Genomic DNA, 21,769 nt, shown 5'->3' on the forward strand with positions numbered 1-21,769 from the left:
AGCTGGGGTTGCTTAACCTGGAGGAGACTCAGGGGAGACCTTATTGCTGTCTACAACTACCTGAAGGGAGGTTGTAGCCAGGTGGGGGCTGGTCTTTTCTCCCAGGCAACCACCACCAGAACAAGAGGACACAGTCTCAAGCTGTGCCAGGGGAGGTCTAGGCTGGATGGCAGGAAGAAGTTCTTCCCAGAAATGAGAGATTGGGCATTGGAATGTGCTGCCCAGGGAGGTGGTGGAGTCAGCATCACTGGAGATGTTTAAGAAGAGACTGGATGGGGTGCTTGGTGCCATGGTTTAGTTGATAAGATGGTGTTAGGTGATAGGTTGGACTTGATGATCTTGGAGGTCTCTTCCAACCTGGTCTGGTCTATTCTCTTCTATTCTACATGGCATCAAAAAAGATATTGAGACAAAACTCTCAGACTCAGATTAGCATAACTTTCAGGTTATGCCTGCTAGGAGATATTTATTCCTGCAATGACTGTGAAGCTTACCCTGTGCTTTTCTACCCTATCTTTTTGTGTTGTCTGCAGAGAACACCTATTGTATATTTCTACTGCCTATTGTATACACCAGCTGCATATCAGCTGCCAGATGTTGTCCCAGAAATGTCAGCTGCTGCTTGAGGCTGGGAGTGAATGCAATTAGAGACACCCTGGTGACAGCTTGACACTTGTGGTGGTGATGTTTAAATTTTTAATCAGGCATGGTAACAGAAAAAACACAGTTTGGAGTGCTCCTGAAAACTGGACTAGCACATCACACTAACATCTGGGAGATGCAAAGATCATTGTGTGGGTAGAAGCCAAATGGATTGGCTGCTTTTGTGAAATATCTGAAAGTAGTTCCTGAAACACATTCCTCATCCAATAGCTGTGAGGGGAGCTGCTTTTTAAGGCACTCAGGAATCCTATTCTTTACAGTATCACAGTATCACTGAGATTGGAAGAGACCTCAAAGATCATTGAGTCCAACCTGTCACCACAGACCTCATGACTAGACCATGGCACCAAGTGCCATGCTTTAAAGCAGTTCATTGCTTATGTACTGAAACACTAGCAGACATAAATATGGAAAACATACCCCAAACCCAGCCTGAGTACTACTTTCAGTCCTTATGTGACAAGTTCCCCTTTACTCCATCCACCATTTTCAAACAAACTGTATCAAACCCACACATACATTATACATTAAAAACTTAGGACACAATCATTAAGCCAAGTACATTCAGTAGGTATGAATTAGTTCAGTGTAGTAATGAGAAGTAAATAATAAACCCCAAAGCATGCCAAGTTCAAACCAAGTATAGCCTGTACCTAGGGTGCATGGCCAGATCCTTCCCAACATCAGGTTCATGTTGGATACACTGTATTTACTGAAGTCTAAGAGGATCACTTTCTTCTAAGTTCTGTACATTTTAAGTCCAAAGGTGTTCTGCATTTGTTCATTCAGCATAGATTTCTTTTCACTGCCTTACCTCCATCCCACTTTTGCATTGTACTACTGTCCAGTTTAAACAGCTTCCAAAAGAATAATTACATATTTTAGCTGCTTCATGCTGGCTACCTCTGTGCAAGCCCTGCTAATGCAGTAAACTTTGATATACCTTACTGAGAGATGTCTGTGATGCTGCATCCATGAACAGAATAGAATAGAATTAACAAGCTTGCAAGCTTGAGATCATCATGTCCAACCTATCACCCAACACCATCTAATCAACTAAACCATGGCACCAAGCACCCCATCCAGTCTCTTCCTAAACTCCTCCAGGGATGGTGACTCCACCACCTCCCTGGGCAGCACATTCCAATGGCCAATCTCTCTTTCTATGAAGAACTTCTTCCTGACATCCAGCCTAAACTTCCCCTGGCACAGCTTGAGACTGTGTCCTCTTGTTCTGGTGCTGGTTGCCTGGGAGAAGAGACCAACCCCCTCCTGGCTACAACCTCCCTTCAGGTAGTTGTAGACAGCAATAAGCAGCAGAGTGTAACACAGCTTACAGAAACTTAGTTCTACCTGGCCACATAGGATAAGGAATAAAATACATTAAATGAAACCTCAGGAATAATTTGGGAAACCTCAGGACATAGCTGGATTTTGGCCAAGGTAAATCTTTATTCTGGTGAAAAACACCACAGGCACAGTTTATGTTTTGGTTCTTAATTCTCTCATTCTCTCTTGGAAAGGCTGGCTTTCCAGGAAAATGCTGGATTTTTGCTGTCCCCAGGGGGCTGAGCACTGTATTTGGAATGATCCTAAGGTTGGTTGTTTTGTTGAGTGTCAGTAGCTGATCTTAGTCTCAGGTTTAACTTGCATTTGGATAAATATGAAACTAGCCCTCAGAATGTGAAAAGTAGTATTTTGTTTCCTGCTAAGCATCTGCCAGTCAGCTCTGGGAGGTAAGGGTCTCATGTCATATCTCCAGCAGGTATCAGTGCCTATAGACTGTACCTCATCTCTGGTATTTCTGTGCCATTTGGAGACTGCCCTCTCCATTCTACCTATGACACAAGTCTGTTTCAAAGAGTCCTAAAAATATGGAATCGGTAGGATCATCGAGGACCCCAGAGTCAGAATATCATAGTTATTTATCTCACTTGTGAGACACTCTAAAGAAGAATAAACCAATTAGGAAATTTTGCCCCTGACTGAAAAGAAAAAGGCAGTCTCTTTTCCTGGAGTGACCTGTGGTTTCAATTCACTTACCTAGAGCTTCTATGCATGTGATCACATCTGTTGGACGTGATCCATGGTGGACTGGGACAACACAGCCATCCTATCCAGACCCAATATACACCAAAAAGCAGGGAAAAGGGTCAAAAAAATATTTATGCTGTTCCACTTGATTCGCATTCACTCCTTGAGCTCTGTTTTCCATCCCTTCCCTAATTCAGTGATCTGGTCCTCAGTCTGGAATCCCTTCATTGTCTACTGCTGGAGGTATGGAGCACCAAACCTAGCAAAGTTTCCACAGGGAAGTGGTGTGGCACAGCTGAAGAGCGTGAATTCACTGGGAAGTAGCTGCAAAATGTTGTCACCTTTTTCTCGGGACAGAAACATATACCTGCTCAGACCTACCTCAGCTGCATGATCTTGACATTGTGCCTGAAGTTATCTCAATATTTATGAATTCATTTCAGATTCACTTTCTCATTTCATGCTGCTAAGTGAACACTTTGCTCCCTGCACTCACCACTTTCTGGGCATTTTGCTGTGCTATGCCTGTCAGCAAGCCACTGCAGTGCATTTTTCTCTTTGTAATGCCACTGAGGAATGTGATTTGGAAGCTGCAGTATGAACAGCTCTGCTCAGCTTTCCTCTCTTTTCCTTCCCATGAGAAAGGCAGGACTAACACAACTGAATGACAATATATCAACAGCCATAGTCAGTGGGGAATGAACCAACAACCACACCAAATTCATAGAAAGTAAGAAGTATTATTCAGCCTGTTGCCAAAGTGTTAAGTTCTGAGGCCAAAGCCACAAACTGTTCTCTCATTTGATTCAGGGGAAAGCTCTTCACAGAGAAGCAATACATTATACAGGAACAAGCAGAAAAGGGACCTGCTGTTCAAATCTTGCAGAGCTGAAATTCAGAATGCTGCACAGTCACACCAAAATGAGCAGCAAAATTTGGTAAGAAACCATCTAGGCATTAAAGGGTCACACTACTTAGTTTAAACCTGAGGTTCACATAGCAGAGTTGGTACTCTGCAGGGAGAGGGAGGGAGGAAGAGGACCAAGAATGTACTCATTCCCTTCAGGATTATCCTTCAATTTGGAAGCTAACATGATCACAAAATACACATGTTAGGGATAAATTTTAGGTCAGAGTTGTGTGTTAAAAAAGATTGCTACCCTAGATTTGAAAGCCATTAGCCTGAGTCATGCAACACAAGCTCATTTTGATCATTCTGAGTTTAGAAAATGTACAATTACTGATGCTGGCAAGAAGTCACAGCAAGGCCAGATGAGATTATTAAGAAATTAAACTTCATGTCAGTGCCACAACAGAAGCTGGAATGAATAATCAAACAGGCAGAACATTCATGCAGCCTAGGCAGCAAAGTCCAATTAAATGAAAGCCACAAGAAAATTCTATGGTATGCACCGAAATCATCAACTTGTAAAAGTTTTCTGTGCAAAATGTTGCAACGTGCTTCATAATACTTAAAATATAAACTGATTTCACAGCTTTCATTGCTGACTTAGAATAGAAATACAGAACAAACCAGGTTGGAAGAGACCTTTGAGATCATCGAGTCCAACCTATCATCCAACACCATCTAATCAACTAAACCATGGCACCAAGCACCCCATCAAGTCTCCTCCTAAACACCTCCAGTGATGGCGACTCCACCACCTCCCTGGGCAGCACATTCCAATGGCCAATCTCTCTTTCTGGGAAGAACTCCTTCCTAACACCCAGCCTAAACCTCCCCTGGCACAGCTTGAGACTGTGTCCTCTTGTTCTGGTGCTGCTTGCCTGGGAGAAGAGACCAATCCCCACCTGGCTACAACCTCCCTTCAGGTAGTTGTAGAGGGCAATGAGGTCTCCCCTAAGCCTCCTCTTCTCCAGGCTAAGCAACCCCAGCTCCCTCAGCCTCTCCTCATAGGGCTTGTGCTCCAGACCCCTCCCCAGCTTTGTTGCCCTTCTCTGGACGTATTCAGCAAGTCAACCTCCTTCCTAAACTGAGGGGCCCAGAACTGGACACAAGACTCAAGGTGTGGCCTAACCAGTGCTGAGTTCAGGGGCAGAATGACCTCCCTGCTCCTGCTGGCCACACTGTCCCTGATGCAGGCCAGGATGCCATTGGCCTTCTTGGCTGCCTGGGCACACTGCAGGCTCATGTTCAGCCTACTGTCAACCAGTACCCCCAGGTCCCTCTCTGCCTGGCTGCTTTCCAGCCACTTTGACCCCAAAGCTTAACACAGAAATAGATCTGCAGTTGGTTTGAAACCAGGGGGCAGATGTATCAATAGGGAGAGTAAATTCCATGTTCATTTTCTACTCTGGCCAAACTTTAGAAACCCCTTCAGTGTCTCTCCTGGTGGAAGCAGGGCAGAACTGTAGGATGTGAAGCCAAACATCTGTTTGTTGGGTTGGGTTATGTGGATGCTGGATTAGAGCTGTGGTGGTCAGTGGTGTGAAACACAATAAATGAACAATGGTTGCCATTGCAAATGTCTATCAACTACTGCAGAGCTACAAGTGCTAACTTCCAGGTTATTTGAACAAACACTTGGTGGTAACTGGTTGATGTGACCAGTGATATGTTTCTATACTCTTCTATCCACCAGTATTCATTCAAAAACACTTACAGAAGGGAAACATTCATTATTCTAGAGAGAAGCAGCTTCCATATTTCCCTCCCCAGTGTTCTTCAAAGTGTGCCTTTCAAGTACACTGGTAGGAGGGATTCCATGAAGGAAAGGGAGATAATGCACAGCACCTACATAAATTAACAAAGCCTGTAACTTGAAGTTCTTCTACCATTTCCATCAGTGGCAGCATGCCAGTGCATATGTGTTCAGTCTAACACACATAGGTTGATGAAGGGCAGGTCTTGCTTGAAGGATCTGAACTCCTTCTACAAGGTGACCCACTTAGAGGGTGAGGAAAGGCTGTGGATGTTGTTGAAAAAGATGACTGTAATGGCCTGTAATGGTCTTCAGTGCACATGTCTGATTTTCCTTTAGGCTGCACTTTCCAACTACTCTGGCAATAAACAGCCTATATTTAGGCACTCCTAAAAGCATTTTCCCAGTACTATGACAGAGTAAAGGGACTTCAGAGTAAACAACAAAATCATACCCTCAGATTCTACACAGCTTTAAATCTTGAGCAGTTTTTCAAGGAACTTCTCTTACCTCTTTTTCCATTTGAAGTCCTTCTGCTCTGATATTCCTCTCAAATACTTCCCTCTTTTCTGTCTGTGGGTTGGATTTTCTGTACACCAGGATGTAGTCAATCCGACATTTGCCATCTCTAAAATACAGCCCATTGGTTTTGTTCTTATCAGGTACTTCCTGGAAAAGGAGAGTCAGACATTTCAGTGATGTTAATTTGCCTTGCCAATTGCTCCACTTCTGTTTGCTTCCAGTGATGTTCAACAGGAAATGTAAGGAACTGGAACAAGCTGCTCAAACAAGTTGCTCTACACCTGTTCAAGTTTTCAGGCACCTTTAAGGTCATCTGAAAGCAGTGCAGATTTCCTCAGTTTAAAACCAGGAGGCCTCAGATAGATACTTGGTTATATAGGCACATGGGATAGGAGACAATAGAGAGCAAAAGCCAACCTTCCTCCCTCCCACTTTCCATACCATTAGAATTAACTTTGTATGCACAAAATGCAGCGGAAAATACTGTTAAAGAAGCATAAACTTAAAATGAAGACCTTAGCATGGTAGAATATGCATGTTGGAAGACTATACAATGGCATTTACTGTAGCAAGATCACTAAAACATGGTGCAGAGATTCTCACTGCTTTATGATGGCTTTAATGCCTCTGTCTTACAGGATACAGGCAATGATACCTCCTGTACATTGTCACTCTACCTCATCAGACCACAGACTGTTATTTAAGGAACAGCTGAGGAAACCCACTGGGTTTCTCTGGAGGTAATTCCTGGTGTGTGGTTTAGCAGTACCTTAGCACAAGGAACACTGCTTCTTGGCTATTTCCTGCAAAGAATGAGCCTGCTCAAATGTTTGCTCTGACACAGAACCACAACTGGGTTTCACTGTTAAGAAGAGGTCAAGAAGGTCTCTCTCCTGAGATCTAAAAAACCAAAGTGCTGGTCTTTGTTTTTCTCTCTGAAATTCATGACCTGAAACTCTTCACAGATCCTCCTCAGAGTTTAACTCTTACTTGCAGATAATACAAGTCCTGCCCAGGGGTTAAGCTTTCACTTTCAGGCAAGTTGAAACTGTGCAGCAGTTAGCAACTTGTGAAGTTTCCTACAAAAAATGGTACACTGTGAATGATCTGTGGGAACAAACAGCCCTCTGACAGGGCAGTATGATGGGCAGAGACCTTCAGAAACCTCAAGACCAGTCCAGTTTCAAGCTGCAGTGAAGGTTATGCTAATTTCTCTGTGTTTATACAGAATCTGCTCAAGCATTCCCACCAGAAATAGCTGTTCCCTGTGATCAAATCTCTGACAAAAATGAACAGTTTGCCATTCACCTTTGAGAAAAGCAGGGAACTTTCAAAATAGTTTTGCTATAAGTGAACTGCTTCTGAATTTAGCTGACAAAAGTGGACATAGTAAGAGGACTAATTATTCTTATAGAAAAAAAAACCACCCAAACAAATATTCCAATTCAAACAATTCAGTGTCAGCCATCGTCCTGATTCTCTGTTTGGAACACAAGCCCTATGAGGAGAGGCTGAGGGAGCTGGGATTGTTTAGCCTGGAGAAGAGGAGGCTCAGGAGTGGCCTCATTGCCCTCTACAACTACCTGAAAGGTGGTTGTAGCCAGGAAGGGGTTGGTCTCTTCTCCCAGGCAGCCAGCACCAGAACAAGAGGACACAGTCTCAAGCTGCGCCAGGGGAGGTTTAGGCTGGAGGTTAGGAGGAAGTTCTACACAGAGGGAGTGATTGCTCATTGGAATGGGCTGCCTGAGGAGGTAGTGGAGTCACCATCACTGGAGGTGTTCAGGAGGAGACTTGACAGGGTGCTTGGTGCCATGGGTTAGTTGATTAGGTGGTGTTGGATGATAGGTTGGATGCGATGATCTTGAAGGTCTCTCCCAACCTGGTTTATTCTATTCTATTCTAATGACAAAAGTGAACACAGCAAGAGGACAAATGACTCCTATAGAAAAAAACCAAACCCAAACAAATATTCCAATTCAAAGACTTTAGTGTAAGCTATCTTCTGGAGTCTCTGCAGGCATTTTGATTAAGTGGAAAAATCAATACACCATCCCAGAGGTCCCACCCCCTTTGGTATATGCAGTTTACTGAAGGCAGGAAGAAGGAATTTTTCTAAGACTGTTTTATTACAGTGCCTGAGTCCTGACACAGCTTAATGCAGACTTGATATAGTGGAACAGTTCTTTGAACTGGAAAAGAAGGCAAGGAGAAAGATTTAAGCCCTAAGGAAATAACAGCAACAAACCATTTATATATATACTGCAGATCACGCTGACAAATGATATTATCAAGATATCACAAGTGTTTTTCACAGAGCATTAAATATGAAAACAGCTCAGAAAGCCCAGTTTATGGTTTTCCATTAAAAAATATAAATCTGGGTTGAGAAGATATTAAAAAACCTCCAAACCCAAAGGGTATCCAAGGTTATTTCAATAAAGGAAGGGTGCAGTAAAAGCTTGGTGGTCCTGCTCTGGATTCTAAGCCTCCTGATGAAACATTCTTCCTGCTCTGTAGGTCCCAGAGTAACTGTTTGTGTTTTAGCAAGTAAAGCTTGCTAAAGGATCTACACAGAAAACAATTTATGCTGAGGACCTATTGTCCACACAGTGTAGACTCGAGGGCATTGGGCTTACTCTAGTTTGGTTCAGGAGACACGCTGGAGTACATCTCACAATATAGAATAGAATAGAATAGAATAGACCAGACCAGACCAGACCAGGTTGGAAGAGACCTTTGAGATAATCGAATCCAACCTGTCATCCAACACCATCTAATCACCCAAACCATAGAACCAAGCACACCAGCAAGTCTCCTAAACACCTCCAGTGATGGCGACTCCACCACCTCCCCAGGCAGCCCATTCCAAAGGCCAATCTCTTTCTATGAAGAGCTTCTTCCTAACATCTAGCTTGAATCTCCCCTGGTGCAGCTTGAGACTGTGTCCTTTTGTTCTGGTGCTGCTTGCCTGGGAGAAGAGACCAACCCCCACTTGGCTACAACCTCCCTTCAGGTAGCTGTAGACAGCAATAAGGTCTCCCCTGAGCCTCCTCTTCTCCAGGCTAAGCAACCCCAGCTCCCTCAGCCTCTCCTCATAAGGCTGTGCTCCAAATCCCTCACCAGTTTTGTTGCCCTTCTCTGGACACATTGGCCTAACCAGTGCTGAGTATAGGGGGAAATTTTTTTTGCATACAGAAGGAATCCAGGTTTACAATCCAACACTGGAATATGTTCTGGAATGCAAACAAAGCATGAAAGAGGGGCAATCGAGAGACTTGCTTCAAATGTACACTCCTGATCTGAACTAAAATGTTATCATAGACTCCTGGATGCAGTGCTGACTCCACTGGCAAAACAGAATTACCATTTATGCTTCCTATGTTCCTCAGATGTTTTCCCTTTTCCTTTGAAACAACAAACAAGAGGTATTTAAAAGGGGGGGGGGGGGGGGGGGGGGGAGGAAGACTTTGCAGTATTGTTAAATGAAGAGCAAAATACGTTGCTCTGTATCATCCTCTGTCCTTCTGACCATCTTCTGTTCATTTTTGCTCTTTAGCTTGCAAAGTTTCTGTGTCTTTTACATGTGTTCCTTGTGTTAAAGACTATATGGCATATGATCCCAATATGCAACACAGGAATTTAGTGTCAGATAAACCTCTTATAGAGTAAGCAGGGAAATAAGGCTTTTTTGTAAGTTACATGTAAAGCTGGGGAAGAGCAAGGAGTAAAGGGGAAGATGAAACTGTGAGCAAGGTTAAATACATCTCTTGGGTGCCCTAAATTTTGTTGCTTTAATTATCTATCTAAACATTCCATGAGTGCAGCTCTCTATGGGCAGAATTTCTAGTGTGAGGAAAATCTCTCTCTCCTCAGCAGTGTTTCACAAAACCCTCTAGCTTCTGAAAAAGATGTACTCTATAATTATATGTTCTAAACTTTATCTAAACTAATAAACAAAGTGAGGGCAGGGCAGGGCAACTTCACAGAATCACAGAATGTTAGGGGTTGGAAGGAACCTCTGAAGATCATCCAGTCCACCCTCCCTGCCAGAGCAGGATCACCTATCCCAGATGACATAGGAACACATCCAGGCAGGTCTTGAATTTCTCCAGAGAGGGAGACTCCACAACCTCCTTGGGCAGCCTGTTCCAGTGCTCTGTAACCCTCACAATGAAATTTTTGTTCCTCATGTTTCCATGGAACTTCCTATGCCTCAACTTCCACCCTTTGCCCTTGCCCTGTCACCGGGCATCACTGAGCAGAGCCTGGCTCCATCCTCTTGGCACTCACCCTTTACATATCTAGAAGCATTAATGAGGTCACCCCTGAGTCTCATCTTCTCCAAGCTGAAGAGCCCCACCTCCCTCAGTCTCTCCTTTTAAACTTCCTGTGGTTTTCCATGCTTTGTGATTTTTGTATGGTCCCTGCCAGTTTTGATCTGTGCTAATCACCCCTCTCCCAAAAAAAACCTGTCAGGGAAAAGCTGTCCCTTATTTTCAGAAGCAGTGAAGCACTAGACTTGGATGGCTCAGAAAAGGAGATGACAAATACCCACATAGATTTTTCACTGGGGGTGTATGAAATCAGTTTTAACTTGAGAGATTTTATATTTCAGTGTTGCAATCTCAGGATGGAAAACTAGTCCCCACTGGAAAGGTCAGACACAAGTTGACTCCCAGAGAATGAGATTTTAAACCAAGTTTAACTTATTACTTATGATGTGAGGAGGAGGTTCTTCACCATGAGAGTGGTGAAGCCCTGGAATGGGTTGTCCAGGGAGGTGGTCAAGGCCCCGTCCCTGGAGGTGTTTAAGACCAGGCTGGACGAGGTTCTGTCCAGCCTGATCTAGTGTGGGGTGTCCCTGCCCATGGCAGGGGGTTGGAACTAGATGATCCTTGTGGTCCCTTCCAACCCTGAATGATACTATGATACTGTGATTACCTTTTTCTAACGGGTGTGAATAGTTCTTATGTTAGACATTCTCTGTGTCCTTACCTCTCCCACAACTTCCAACCTGCTGGCATCATCAGAAGTACTGGTCAAGTTACCGTGGTGAAGCAGGGAGTCATCATCTTTGGAAGGGCTGTTCACACCTTCTAGCTCATCAAAAAAAATGTTGACATCCTTAGCTACTAAAAACAGAAAAATAGAAGAAAATTAAAAACACCAACATGAAAATCACCAATGAACCACAGGGAGACCCCAAGAGTAACACATCAGCAATTCCACCTTTTCTAAGTCTACAGTATGTGAAGTTTAAAGTCTGATGCACACTGGTGGAGCACCTCCTTCACCAGTGAGCTGCACAAAGATGTAGAATACCACAACACTCCTTTGATGATAAATAAGCAATTTTCTGCCATGGTAGATCATATATTAACCCCAGAATCTCTTGGGGTAAGTGGAAGTGGCTTAAACGATTACCTTCTGGATTAGTGAAGTGTCTGAAAATTTCTGATAAAGCAGCAGGTTTCTAACCTACTACATCAAATACCAAGTTAGAAGTTGCACAGACCTGTGGGCCAACTAGAGGCAGAAGACCTCAAATAAATTCTGTTACTTGAAAGGCATTGAATAAATGAGGCTGGGCAGAAGTTTGCACAATTCAGCATCTTTTGATGCACAGAAATCTGACACATTCAGCTCTATCTACTGCACAGACTTTGGTCACAAATGAAACTGTGTCTTGAATCTACAGATGTGCTTAGTAAACCCAGCCCTGATAATAAGTGAAGAGATGCAAGGGAGCACATCCCTCCAAGCCTGGGGATCTGGTGGTGGGGCTCAGCAGCCCCTGCTCTCTCTTGTGCCCCCAAATAACTATATGGGGAGGCCTTACCCTGCCATCCCAGGGCTTTGTCTGACCTTGGTGCTCCTCACCAGGCCTGATTCAGGTGTCAACCCATGGGATGATGTCCTGGCTGTGTCTTGGCTTGTCCTTTCCTAGGGCAGGGCCTGGCATCCTCTGTGCCCAGCTCAAGTGGGACAGATCTGGTCCCATAACCCTCCATGGGAAATCCCCAGCCCCAGCATTGCCCTGATAGGAGCTTTCTGCTTCAGTAAGTGGGTTAAAGTTCCTCCATCTTTCCTGTAATGCCATGTCCTGTGATAATTTTACTCTGATTAAAAAAAAAAAAAACACAACTCAACCAGCCCCTAGAAGTTAAATTAAAGCTAAGTCAAAGGTTGGCAGTGTACTCAAGATTAGAGCAGCATTATATTTAGTGATGCTCCCAGCTCTGCTGAGAAAGGAGACAATGAGAAGCTGTGGGAAGGGCTGCTGTGCAAGCATACAGTCCCACATCTGGGCCATCGATCTACTGAGTGGCTGTTGGATAAGAGACTCAAAACAGGCAGGGTGCAGCCAGCGGGGTCCACATTTTCACCCCATACTCTGTGGGTCTGGTGCAAAAGGGCGATGAAGAAATGTGTGTGGGAAGAACTAAAACCCTCAGAAGAGGATCAAGTTTAAACTATGGACAGACTTCACCTCTCCAACTCCAAACTCAAGAATTATGGCAGCAGTCATAACTGTTTGAACACCTCCCCAAGGGTAGGCTGCCGAACCTCTTCCCCCAAGTAAAGCAGGATCAAGTATCTGTTAACTCTTGGCAGAAGTTTGTTTAACCCACAGTTCCTCACACTGTTTGCCAACTGGACTGATCTGTGGAATTGTTCATCCTTTGTGCAATAACCTCCTGATTTTTTTTTTGCTTCTCCACAAGTCCCCTGAACTTAGAGACAGGCAGTTGTAATTCCTGTCGATGAGAATTTATGTTAACAGGGAACAGACAAAAACCTCTAATTGCTGCCAGCAACTTAGCTCCATTTCTAATCACTGGCTGCAGGTGTAAAAATCTGTTCTCCCACCGTGGAGAGACTGAAGAGCTGCCAGAAATTAAATGCCATCAGGAGCGTTTGGTGACCTCCTTTTCACCTTTCCCTTCTTCAGGGGCCATAGCCCAGTTTAAGAAACCTTTTTAAGATCCTCCAGTGCTCTCAACAGTCTTTGCAGGTGGCCTATTTTTCACTATCACAAGCATGAGCAAATTTGCTCACTAGTATTTCTCCTGAATATGCTGATATGTTGTAGTTTCATTCTGTTACCCTTTCTCCTCTCGATTGTTAACACAGAGAAGAGCCTGCACCCTTTTTGCACGTGTTTTTAACAGTAGTTAGAGTCTGGCATTACAGATGCTCCATCCCAATACTCGGGAGCTCTTCTTCATTTTTTCTGTTTGACATAAGGGCAAGGTTAATGACACACATTTTGGTTTTGATTGCAATACTTTATCTTAGAAAGCCACTTAAAGTTTCAGAAACAACAGAAAAGCCTTCACATCCAAATTAATCTACTCTGAGACCAGGATAATGAACTAATTACAGCAGGATAATTTTTAATAGAGACTCTGAGTTTTCAATACTTTTAACAGCTGGTTTGTTTCTCTTTTTCTTTGTTTTCAGGTAGATAGCATAACATTCTTTGTATATGAGTGTTAGTATTGAGCAATCTTCAATCCCTGCTTAACACTTCATATCATAATTCATCAGTTCAAGACAGGCCCCTCTGCTCTGCAAGATCTCATCCAGCTTTTATGGAGATACTGGAAGTAATGGTTTCAACTACTTCACCTCCTTCACTCGTTCTTATATTTTGTGTATTATCATTGTCTGTGAACACACCAGAGAAAAAAAATCACTCTATTCCTCCCCACCACCCCCCACTACCATTTTGCAGCTGTCTTCACTGTCAGTCCATTTATTTTACTTATTCCACACTTGTGTGAAGTGTCAGGATAGCATTAGAAACAAATATCCAGGAAAGAGTATTTCACTTCAAAACCAGCTTTGGATTCACTCCATCCTGTTCCTAGCTAGGGGTGAACCTACTGACAGGTCTAGAGAAGATCACGTCCGATGGTGTTCTGCTTTATGTGAGAAGGAGCAGCTTCTCAGTGTCACTGCGGCTGCATCCAATCTGTTTTAGGACAAACTAAACTATAGAGGTTTCAAGAGACTTAGAAGGCAAAAATCAGACTCCAATTTCTAGCACATGCAGCAGTAATGCTAAAGCAGGGTTTGCCACATTGATTCACAAGAATCCAACTAGAGATAATTCTCAAAGACAGGAGGACCACCAAGAGACATCACCTGCTAACCCTGCCCTTCACTGTCCTGGCTGTTTCAGAGGGCAAGACTGGAAACATTCCACCCCACCAGATAATCATGGAATCATTGAATTGTTAGGGTTGGAAGGGACCACAAGGATCATCTAGTTCCAACCCCCCTGCCATGGGCAGGGACACCTCACACTACATCAGGTTGCTCACAGCCACATCCAGCCTGCCCTTAAAAACCTCCAGGGATGAGGCTTCTACCACCTCCCTGGGCAACCTGTGCCAGTGTCTCACCACCCTCATGGGGAAGAACTTCTTCCTCACATCCAATCTGAATCTACCCACTTCCAGTTTTGCTCCATTTCCCCTAGTCCTGTCACTACCTGACATCCTAAAAAGTGCTTCTAGCACAAGTTTGAAATCATTCCGTAGTTGGATTTGAGAAGGGTGGACCAAACAATTCTTAGTCCACAACACATTTGACATAAAAATAGATGGTTTTATGAAGATCTAAGATCCACAGACCTTCAGTTATCACAAGCTCATCACTTCTGCTCCCCAAAACTAGCAGCTGCTAAAATGTGAATATAACCAAACCCTTTGGAAGATCTGTAACTTCAAATCCAGCCCTAGGGCTGAAACTGCAATGTTTGCATGATATTATTAGTTCAGACACCCACCCAAGGGTGGAAAGAATGGATTAAAGTAACAGTAATCTTCATATTTCTGCATGGGTACTATAAACTGCTGCAATTCTTAGGCATAATAATTCAAATATCACTATGACTCCTCTGATAGCAGATTTCTTACTGGTGTTCAAAAACTCATTGAACTTTCTCAGTGATTTTAGTAATAGAATCATAGAACTGTTAGGGTTGGAAGGGACCTCAAGAATTATCTAGTTCCAAACCCTCTGCCATGGGAGGGGGTGGGAGGGAGCACTCATGTATCACCCAGCTCATCGCTTTTTATGCCTCTTCTGTTATAATTTCAATTCATCTCAGCTGACTCTTCCACCATAAAGCACAGTTTGCATCCAAGGAGCAACTTACTTTCTTGTATTGCATTAAGAATTTCTGAAAAGTCCACATCTGTCTTCTGTCTGTCTGGCTTTATCCACATTTGTGTTTCCAGGCGGTTAACCTGCAAATCCTCTCTTCCTTCTGAAGAAATCGAAGAGATTGATGGGGTTTGTGACAGCGTAGCAGAAAATCCAGCCAAGGGGCTTTCAGGTGAAGGAACATATACATTGAATAAATGGATACTACTTAATTTTTTTTTTCCCTCTGAGAGAACTAATTTTACTTCAAACCAAGCACCTTTAAGATGGAACATGGACTGATTTAAAACTAGACAGAATGAAACAACATCTCCTCTGCTATCAGCAGTGATGCAGAGTCACCCCTGGCAAGCCCCTTGCTCAGGTGAACACGTGCTGCCATGCCATGAGCATCCCCTCACCATACCATCTACAAAACAGACAAGAGCATTGGCACAGACAACACAGCACTACAGGAATGACCAGGCTAACATAAAACACACTAACACACAAAGGATGAATTCAATCTCTAGACAGACAACAACCACCAGGACAAGGACTGAAAGTAGCAATCAGGCTGGATTTGGGGTATGTTTCCCATATTTATGTCTACTAGTGTTCCAGTACATAAGCAATGAACTGCTTTAAAGCATGGCACTTGGTGCCATGGTCTAGTCATGAGGTCTGTGGTGACAGGTTGGACTCGATGATCTTTGAGGTCTCTTCCAACCTTAGTGATACTGTGAAAAAAAGAGAATGGACAGCCTGTTTCAGCCACAGGACACCTTAATTCTCCCATGCCCTGCTGATGGCATGCCATGGTCTAGGGAGCACTTCAGTACTGCAGTCTGTTTCAAAACATGTCATATTGGTAAGCAATGGCTGCTGTTCAAAGGCACTGCAGAATGGAAACCTAAGCTAGTGGCTCACAGTGGATATGAAGAGATACAAGATTTGCCCATTTTTGTGTTCTTCCAAGGTGAACAAAGAAAGCAGGAAGTTTTGAAAGCACATCCTTCCCATGCAGAGAAAGGTAGGTTCACATCAAGAGCAGACAGCAAAAGGAAGAGGCTGAAGCTGCTGGCCGCAGGGTACTTGGATGCAGCCAGGGAAAGAGAGAGAGCTGCTAGGAGTATGGCTGGGTGTTTAAGAGTGGCAGCAGAGCCTTTCACAAAGACATCCGTTAGAGGTGATGCTCTTGAGTAACTAATACACAGAACTAGCAAAGAGCTGCAGCAGTCAGGGAGAGATCTGAGAAAGGACTGCACAACAAAAAGGCCATGATGGAAGAGGAAACCTTCAGGTCATTTAGTCCATTACTGTGCCTTCACTAGGGGCTATCATTCATGCTTTTGATGGAAGCATTTTCCCTTCTCCTGCCTATAACAAGCTAGTCGTACTTTGAATTCTTTTCTAGTCCATTCTATCTACCCCCTCCCCTTGCCAAATGACTATGTCACCACTGCCTTGATAAGAGCTACTAATTGATTCCTGGGTACAAAATACTCACCCCTATTTCTTCCCTTTTTGGAAATACAGTCCTCAAAATGGGTATAAATACACCAGCTGCAGTCTTTTTTTGATTTCCCAGTGCTAAAACATCATAAATCAAGCCATCTCATGCTTGCCCCAGCATATTCTTTTGTTCCACAGCAAAGACCCATTGCTAACATCAGAGACAGCTCTTCTTGTAGATTCCTGTAAAGTGATCTGTCATAGCAGCAGCAGGAGTCAGCATTTAATGATGTAGAACAAAGAGAATTTCTCAAGTGAGACAGCTGATTATTCATATAATAGCAGCCTAGGGAAATCTGCAGATGGCCTCAGAGGTGGGAGCTAGCATGTGCCCCAAAAGACAATCTAGGGACCAAGGAAAAATAGTGCAGCTGCTGGGAAAGACTTATAAATAATAGGGTGGAAGTAAGAGGAATAACCAATGGACAGCGATTAATTTAAGGAGCTTTGCCAGTGAAATGGCCTCAAGCTGCTCCAGGGGAAATTAAGAGTGGATATTAAGAGCCATTTCTTTACCAAAAGGGCAGACAGGCATTGAAACAGAATGCCCAGGGAGGTGGTAGAGTCAGCATCCCTGGTGGTGTTCAAAAACCATGTAGACATGGAACTTCAGGACATAGTTTAGTGGTCATGGTAGAGTTGGGTTGCTGACTGGTCTTGATGATCACTGCTGCTATTTAGCATAGCTAATAAAATGTTCCACCTTGCAGCAAACACCATTTATCTTCATGCTTTCACTAATTATGGATAAAATAATGAGTGTTAGGAAAACAAATAAAAAGGACAGATGAAAGCTCAACCCCCAAAATCATTCTTTCATTAGCATGAAGAACCTATGTGATAGTTGTCTCTGTGCATGGTCATGTCAAGGGTATGGTAATAACAGCTCTGGAATTATTCTTGCAAGGCAATTTAAAAGAGTTTCCCTTTGTTTTGCAATACACTGTAATGCATGACATATCTTTAATTATGTTAATACAAACTCTCTTCTTATCTTCCAGAAGCAGCAGTGGTGAAAGGGAGATTTCTAAACTCTTAATATAATCACAGACCACAATATTTTGAAGAGAAATGGTGTCCATTCTCCCCTCCCATTAAACCCTGGCTGGCATCAGACACAGAGAGTTCCATTCAGCCAATTAATTATAGAGAGTTGGGAAGTCCTACATGCTTGTCCTTTGTCTCCCATGCTGTGTGTGCCTGTTCCCTAGATAGCCATGGGCAAAATGGATAGACAGCCCTTGTGCAAAGCCACACCTTAAAAATCTCCTCTACAGCCAAAACAGCCTGAACACCAGGCTATGAGGATAGGGTCCTGTTAGCCCTCAGCTCTTGCATTTCTAACTCAGTCATGGTCCAGCAAGAACTGTGGTCATGGGGACAGTCAAACCCACCAAGACAAGAGTGAGGCATCTCTTAAGCAGCAGGCTCAAAAGAGACATCAGATGAGGAGACCTGATAATGTCATCTCCTACCTGGACAAGCACCCAAACCACTGGATTCCTGTGCAGAAGCACACAACCTCTTCCTTCCTTTCCCATCTATGCTCAGAGGAAGCCTCAATATTCTGAGAGCCAACAGGACCCAAATGTCCACAGAGAAGCCCTAAGCATAGGATCTCTCATATCCCTGGGCCTAATATTTCCAATTACCTGTCTCTATGTGGCCCCTGTGCAGATCCTTACACAATTAGTAGAGGGACAGTGCTGCACAATAAGCCTTGGAATTATCACCTAGCAGCACTTCTCTTCACTTGTAATATGAAGAGAAAGGCACCAAAGTGTATGGTCTCCTACTGGGAACAAAGAGAATCTTTTCAAGTGCCACAATGCCTGGAACAGAAATGCACAGGAGAGCCTGAAAATGGCACAGTGCTGTGGTGTGTAACGAAGCAGAGACATTTCTGCAGAGTTGTAGGCTGCAAATAAGAGTCTAGAATGAAGTCTGAGATCTAAATGAACCAAACAGTTCAGTCTGTTTCCTATTATTCTCATTTATATGAAAACAACAGTAAGAATGATTATCTTTTGGTTCCACCTCCATCCTTTTACACTGTGAGTACACATCTAAACACAGAGCTATCAGAGATCCTTAGTTACCATCTACCTACAACAACATCAGGAGCTGTTAGCAGGCAATTCATAAAGGGGAGAGGAAGAAAACATTTGCTGAATAAACTGTTGATTGCAAAAATCTTGCCCAGTTCTCAGCTCAGCAGTTCACTGATCAGAGAAGTTGGCTGGCTATCAGGCATGACCTAGTAGATAAATTCAGGGCACCAAAGATTTCCTTCATTATAACATGGGGCATCAAGATGGCTTTTACAAGGCACCAGATGTCTCTTCCAGGTGGATTTTAATGTAACAACCAATTATACAGACTCACATTATGCCCATCACTGCCTTCATGATCTAAACACATCCTGGTAATTAATTCCTGCAGAAAGTACCAGCAGCTAAACCATTTTGGGAACTTCCATTGTCCTGAGGTCACTGAGGCACTAGTCTTAAGCTGTACCAGAGGAAGTTTAGGCTCGAGGTGAGGAGAAAGTTCTTCCCAGAAAGAGTAATTGGCCATTGGAATGTGCTGCCCAGGGAGGTGGTGGAGTCACTGTCCCTGGAGGTGTTCAAAAAAGGATTGGATGTGGCACTTGGAGCCATGGCTCAGTTAGTCATGAGATGTTGAGTGATAGGTTGGACTTGATGATCTCTGAGGTCTTTTCCAACCTGGTCGATTCTATGTAGCAGTGAATCCCATCCTAGTCTATCACAGGGAGAGGATATAGTTCCAGGCTCTGCCAGTCTGGGTGTGTGGTGTCCTTATTAGAGAGAAACTAAGATAAATACAATCATTCAGTTACAAGCTGAAGCTGAAGAATGGAGGCAACATTTGCACACTGATTGTGGAAAACTCCTGCCCCAAACATTGGTTTAGTTGACCTTATGCTGCTCTGCAACCTTCTGTAATTACCAAGACCTGCTAAAGGAGCAGTAAAGCACCTGGCCATTAAAATGCATGGACAAGTTTTTGGCTGGTCACATGGAATGCATATCCAAGAGAGATCCTTTTCAGCAAGTGCCATTAAACTGAGTTTCCTTCACAAGGCAGCATCCAAACAGTGGGGCTCATAATTTTCAAGCATTCTGGCAGCACAAAGGACCCTGAAGATATTATGTGCAGTTTTGATGACCCTGAAAAAACTTTTTTGTTTCATCAAAGTGCAGGTTACCTCTCAATGCCATCAGTCTAACAGGAGCTGAATTCCTTTCCTGTGCTAGGTGCATTCCTAAAGCAAGCTTGAAATAAAGTAACAAACTGCAGTGCTGTCTCCCCTCTTTTATTTTTGTTTAAGTACCTTGGATGTTATCAGTAATGGAGACCTCAAACATGCACATTCTTTGTGCTCCACTGGGCCTCTGAAACATAGCATGGTACAGAACTGCATCCCCCAGGGATGTGCCTAACAAGTATTGGGCCTCTGTGGAGCTACCCAGCATGCAGAGAACAGTTCTGATTTCCTAAGAGATTCAGCCACTCATGGCACAGGGAAAGGCAGTGGCCTGCACAGCCCAAAGGGAGTTCTCTTCAAAAATGATTCCACCTTTCCTTTGCTGCTGCCCTTATACCTGCTGCAAGCAGTGATGTTGGAGTTAGTGCAATTCTTTGGGGCTTTTTTGGCACCACAGCACATTGAACTGGTTGGAATATCAAGTGAGTTCTGCTGCTTGGATGAACTTTTCTATACAACACCAACTCACCCAGGAGGCAACCTCCACCCTCCCACATCCCCTTTATGAACATCAGCCATCATTTTTAAAGGTCTGGCTTAATTTTGTGATTTCAGAATGAACCAGAAGGCTTGGTGATAGGGAAGGGCTCTGGTTAATTTTTTTTTTTTGACTGGAAAAAACCATTTGTGGAAATTCATCCTGCTGTGCAGCCCTGCTGTAGTCAAATCTCTTTTCTGATCTTAAAAGCATCTCTGCCAAAGCAGAAGCCAACTTGTTCCATCTTTTGTCAATCTACCTGAATTTTTTTTTTCCCCTTGGGCTATATGGAACTTATTTTACATTAGAAATAGAGGCTTACATAATGGTGAGCTGCCTTTAAGCAAGAACTATAGAGCTAAGGGGAAAAAAAAAAGCCACATTTTCCAAGTCAAGCATTACAGGAACATAATAACTGATTATACAAAGTCTCTCTCATTGCTTCTCAAATAATAAGCTGTCTTTTAAATGGGTCATTACTTCCTCAGAAGCATGGCAAAAAGATGTGTATATATTGCCTGTTTTCTTCACCAAGAGCTGGAGTGGCCAAGAAGTCTCTTAGTTGCAAGAAAATTATGGTACGCTGCTCTCAGGACATTATAACCTTGCCTTAGGATCAGTGATATTGGTGCCAAGCAACACCTGGCTGCTTGTTTTCCCTTGAGAGAGGAACGAGGGTGGAATGAAGAACATCCACAGAGTGGCATTTTGCAGTCTTCATGAGGCAACAACATGTAGTAAACTAGCAACAGCTATAGCAGTCAATTTTTGAGGGGAAGGTATACTGATCACAAAGTAACCATGTATAATTGATTGCAGGAGTGGATGAAAGATCATTTCACAACAGCAAATAGGAGACTGATCAAAGCAGAAAGGGAAAGAAAAGAAGGCTTTGAAAAAAGATGAGGTTAAAAATATCATACTCTGCAGAGAAGTAGAACACCCTCAAAGCCACCACTTACAATAATTAATAGTATTTTTGAAGCTCCTTATTGAGGGCATGCACAGGTCCCAGGTAGGATCGGCACTTGAGTGTGTCATGCACAGCACAAATAGAATCACAGAACGGGAGGGGTTGGAAGGGACCTCTGGAGATCATCAAGATACATAGGGAGGGATGCAATTTCTAACTGAATAAACTGTTTTTAAATTAAACAAGAGAGCTTTGGAAAACAGCAGACAGTGCTTTGGTCTCTGGTTTCTCCCCGCCCCTTTCCCTTTCTTCACATAGTGTTTGCAAAACTGTTTCCCAAACTGCTACAATGAATATTTTAGGAGACTCCAGGTTAAGAACAGTAATGTTCAGAGAAGTGGCTTTTGCCCTAGAAAAGTGAAGTGATGAATGAAATGGGCTGAATGACTAAGCAAAGTGCTAGAAGACTTCAGGCTCTGCATCATCTGCTAGCTAGCTCAGTTGTTAAGTTCGAAGTGCTGCATAATCACCATGTG

At 43.4% G+C, this 21,769-nt stretch overlaps 1 protein-coding gene across 2 annotated transcripts in view; it reads right to left on the reverse strand.

Annotated features, from left to right (window-relative positions):
• The window catches only part of ANO4 (anoctamin 4), a 163,154-nt gene that overhangs the window by 83,598 nt on the left and 57,787 nt on the right, over positions 1 to 21,769 (reverse strand). For both annotated transcript variants that reach the window (XM_068142729.1, XM_068142731.1), the window contains 3 exons: positions 15,052 to 15,162; positions 10,878 to 11,014; positions 5,871 to 6,029 (listed from right to left, as the gene is read on the reverse strand). In XM_068142729.1, coding sequence (XP_067998830.1) covers positions 5,871 to 6,029; positions 10,878 to 11,014; positions 15,052 to 15,162 — 407 coding nt within the window. The remainder of the gene's footprint in view (positions 1 to 5,870; positions 6,030 to 10,877; positions 11,015 to 15,051; positions 15,163 to 21,769) is intronic.

Source organism: Melanerpes formicivorus, unplaced genomic scaffold (genome assembly GCF_026170545.1).
Source record: "Melanerpes formicivorus ecotype bairdi unplaced genomic scaffold, bMelFor1.0.p_v2 SCAF_8, whole genome shotgun sequence".
Taxonomy (NCBI): Eukaryota; Metazoa; Chordata; class Aves; order Piciformes; family Picidae; genus Melanerpes; species Melanerpes formicivorus.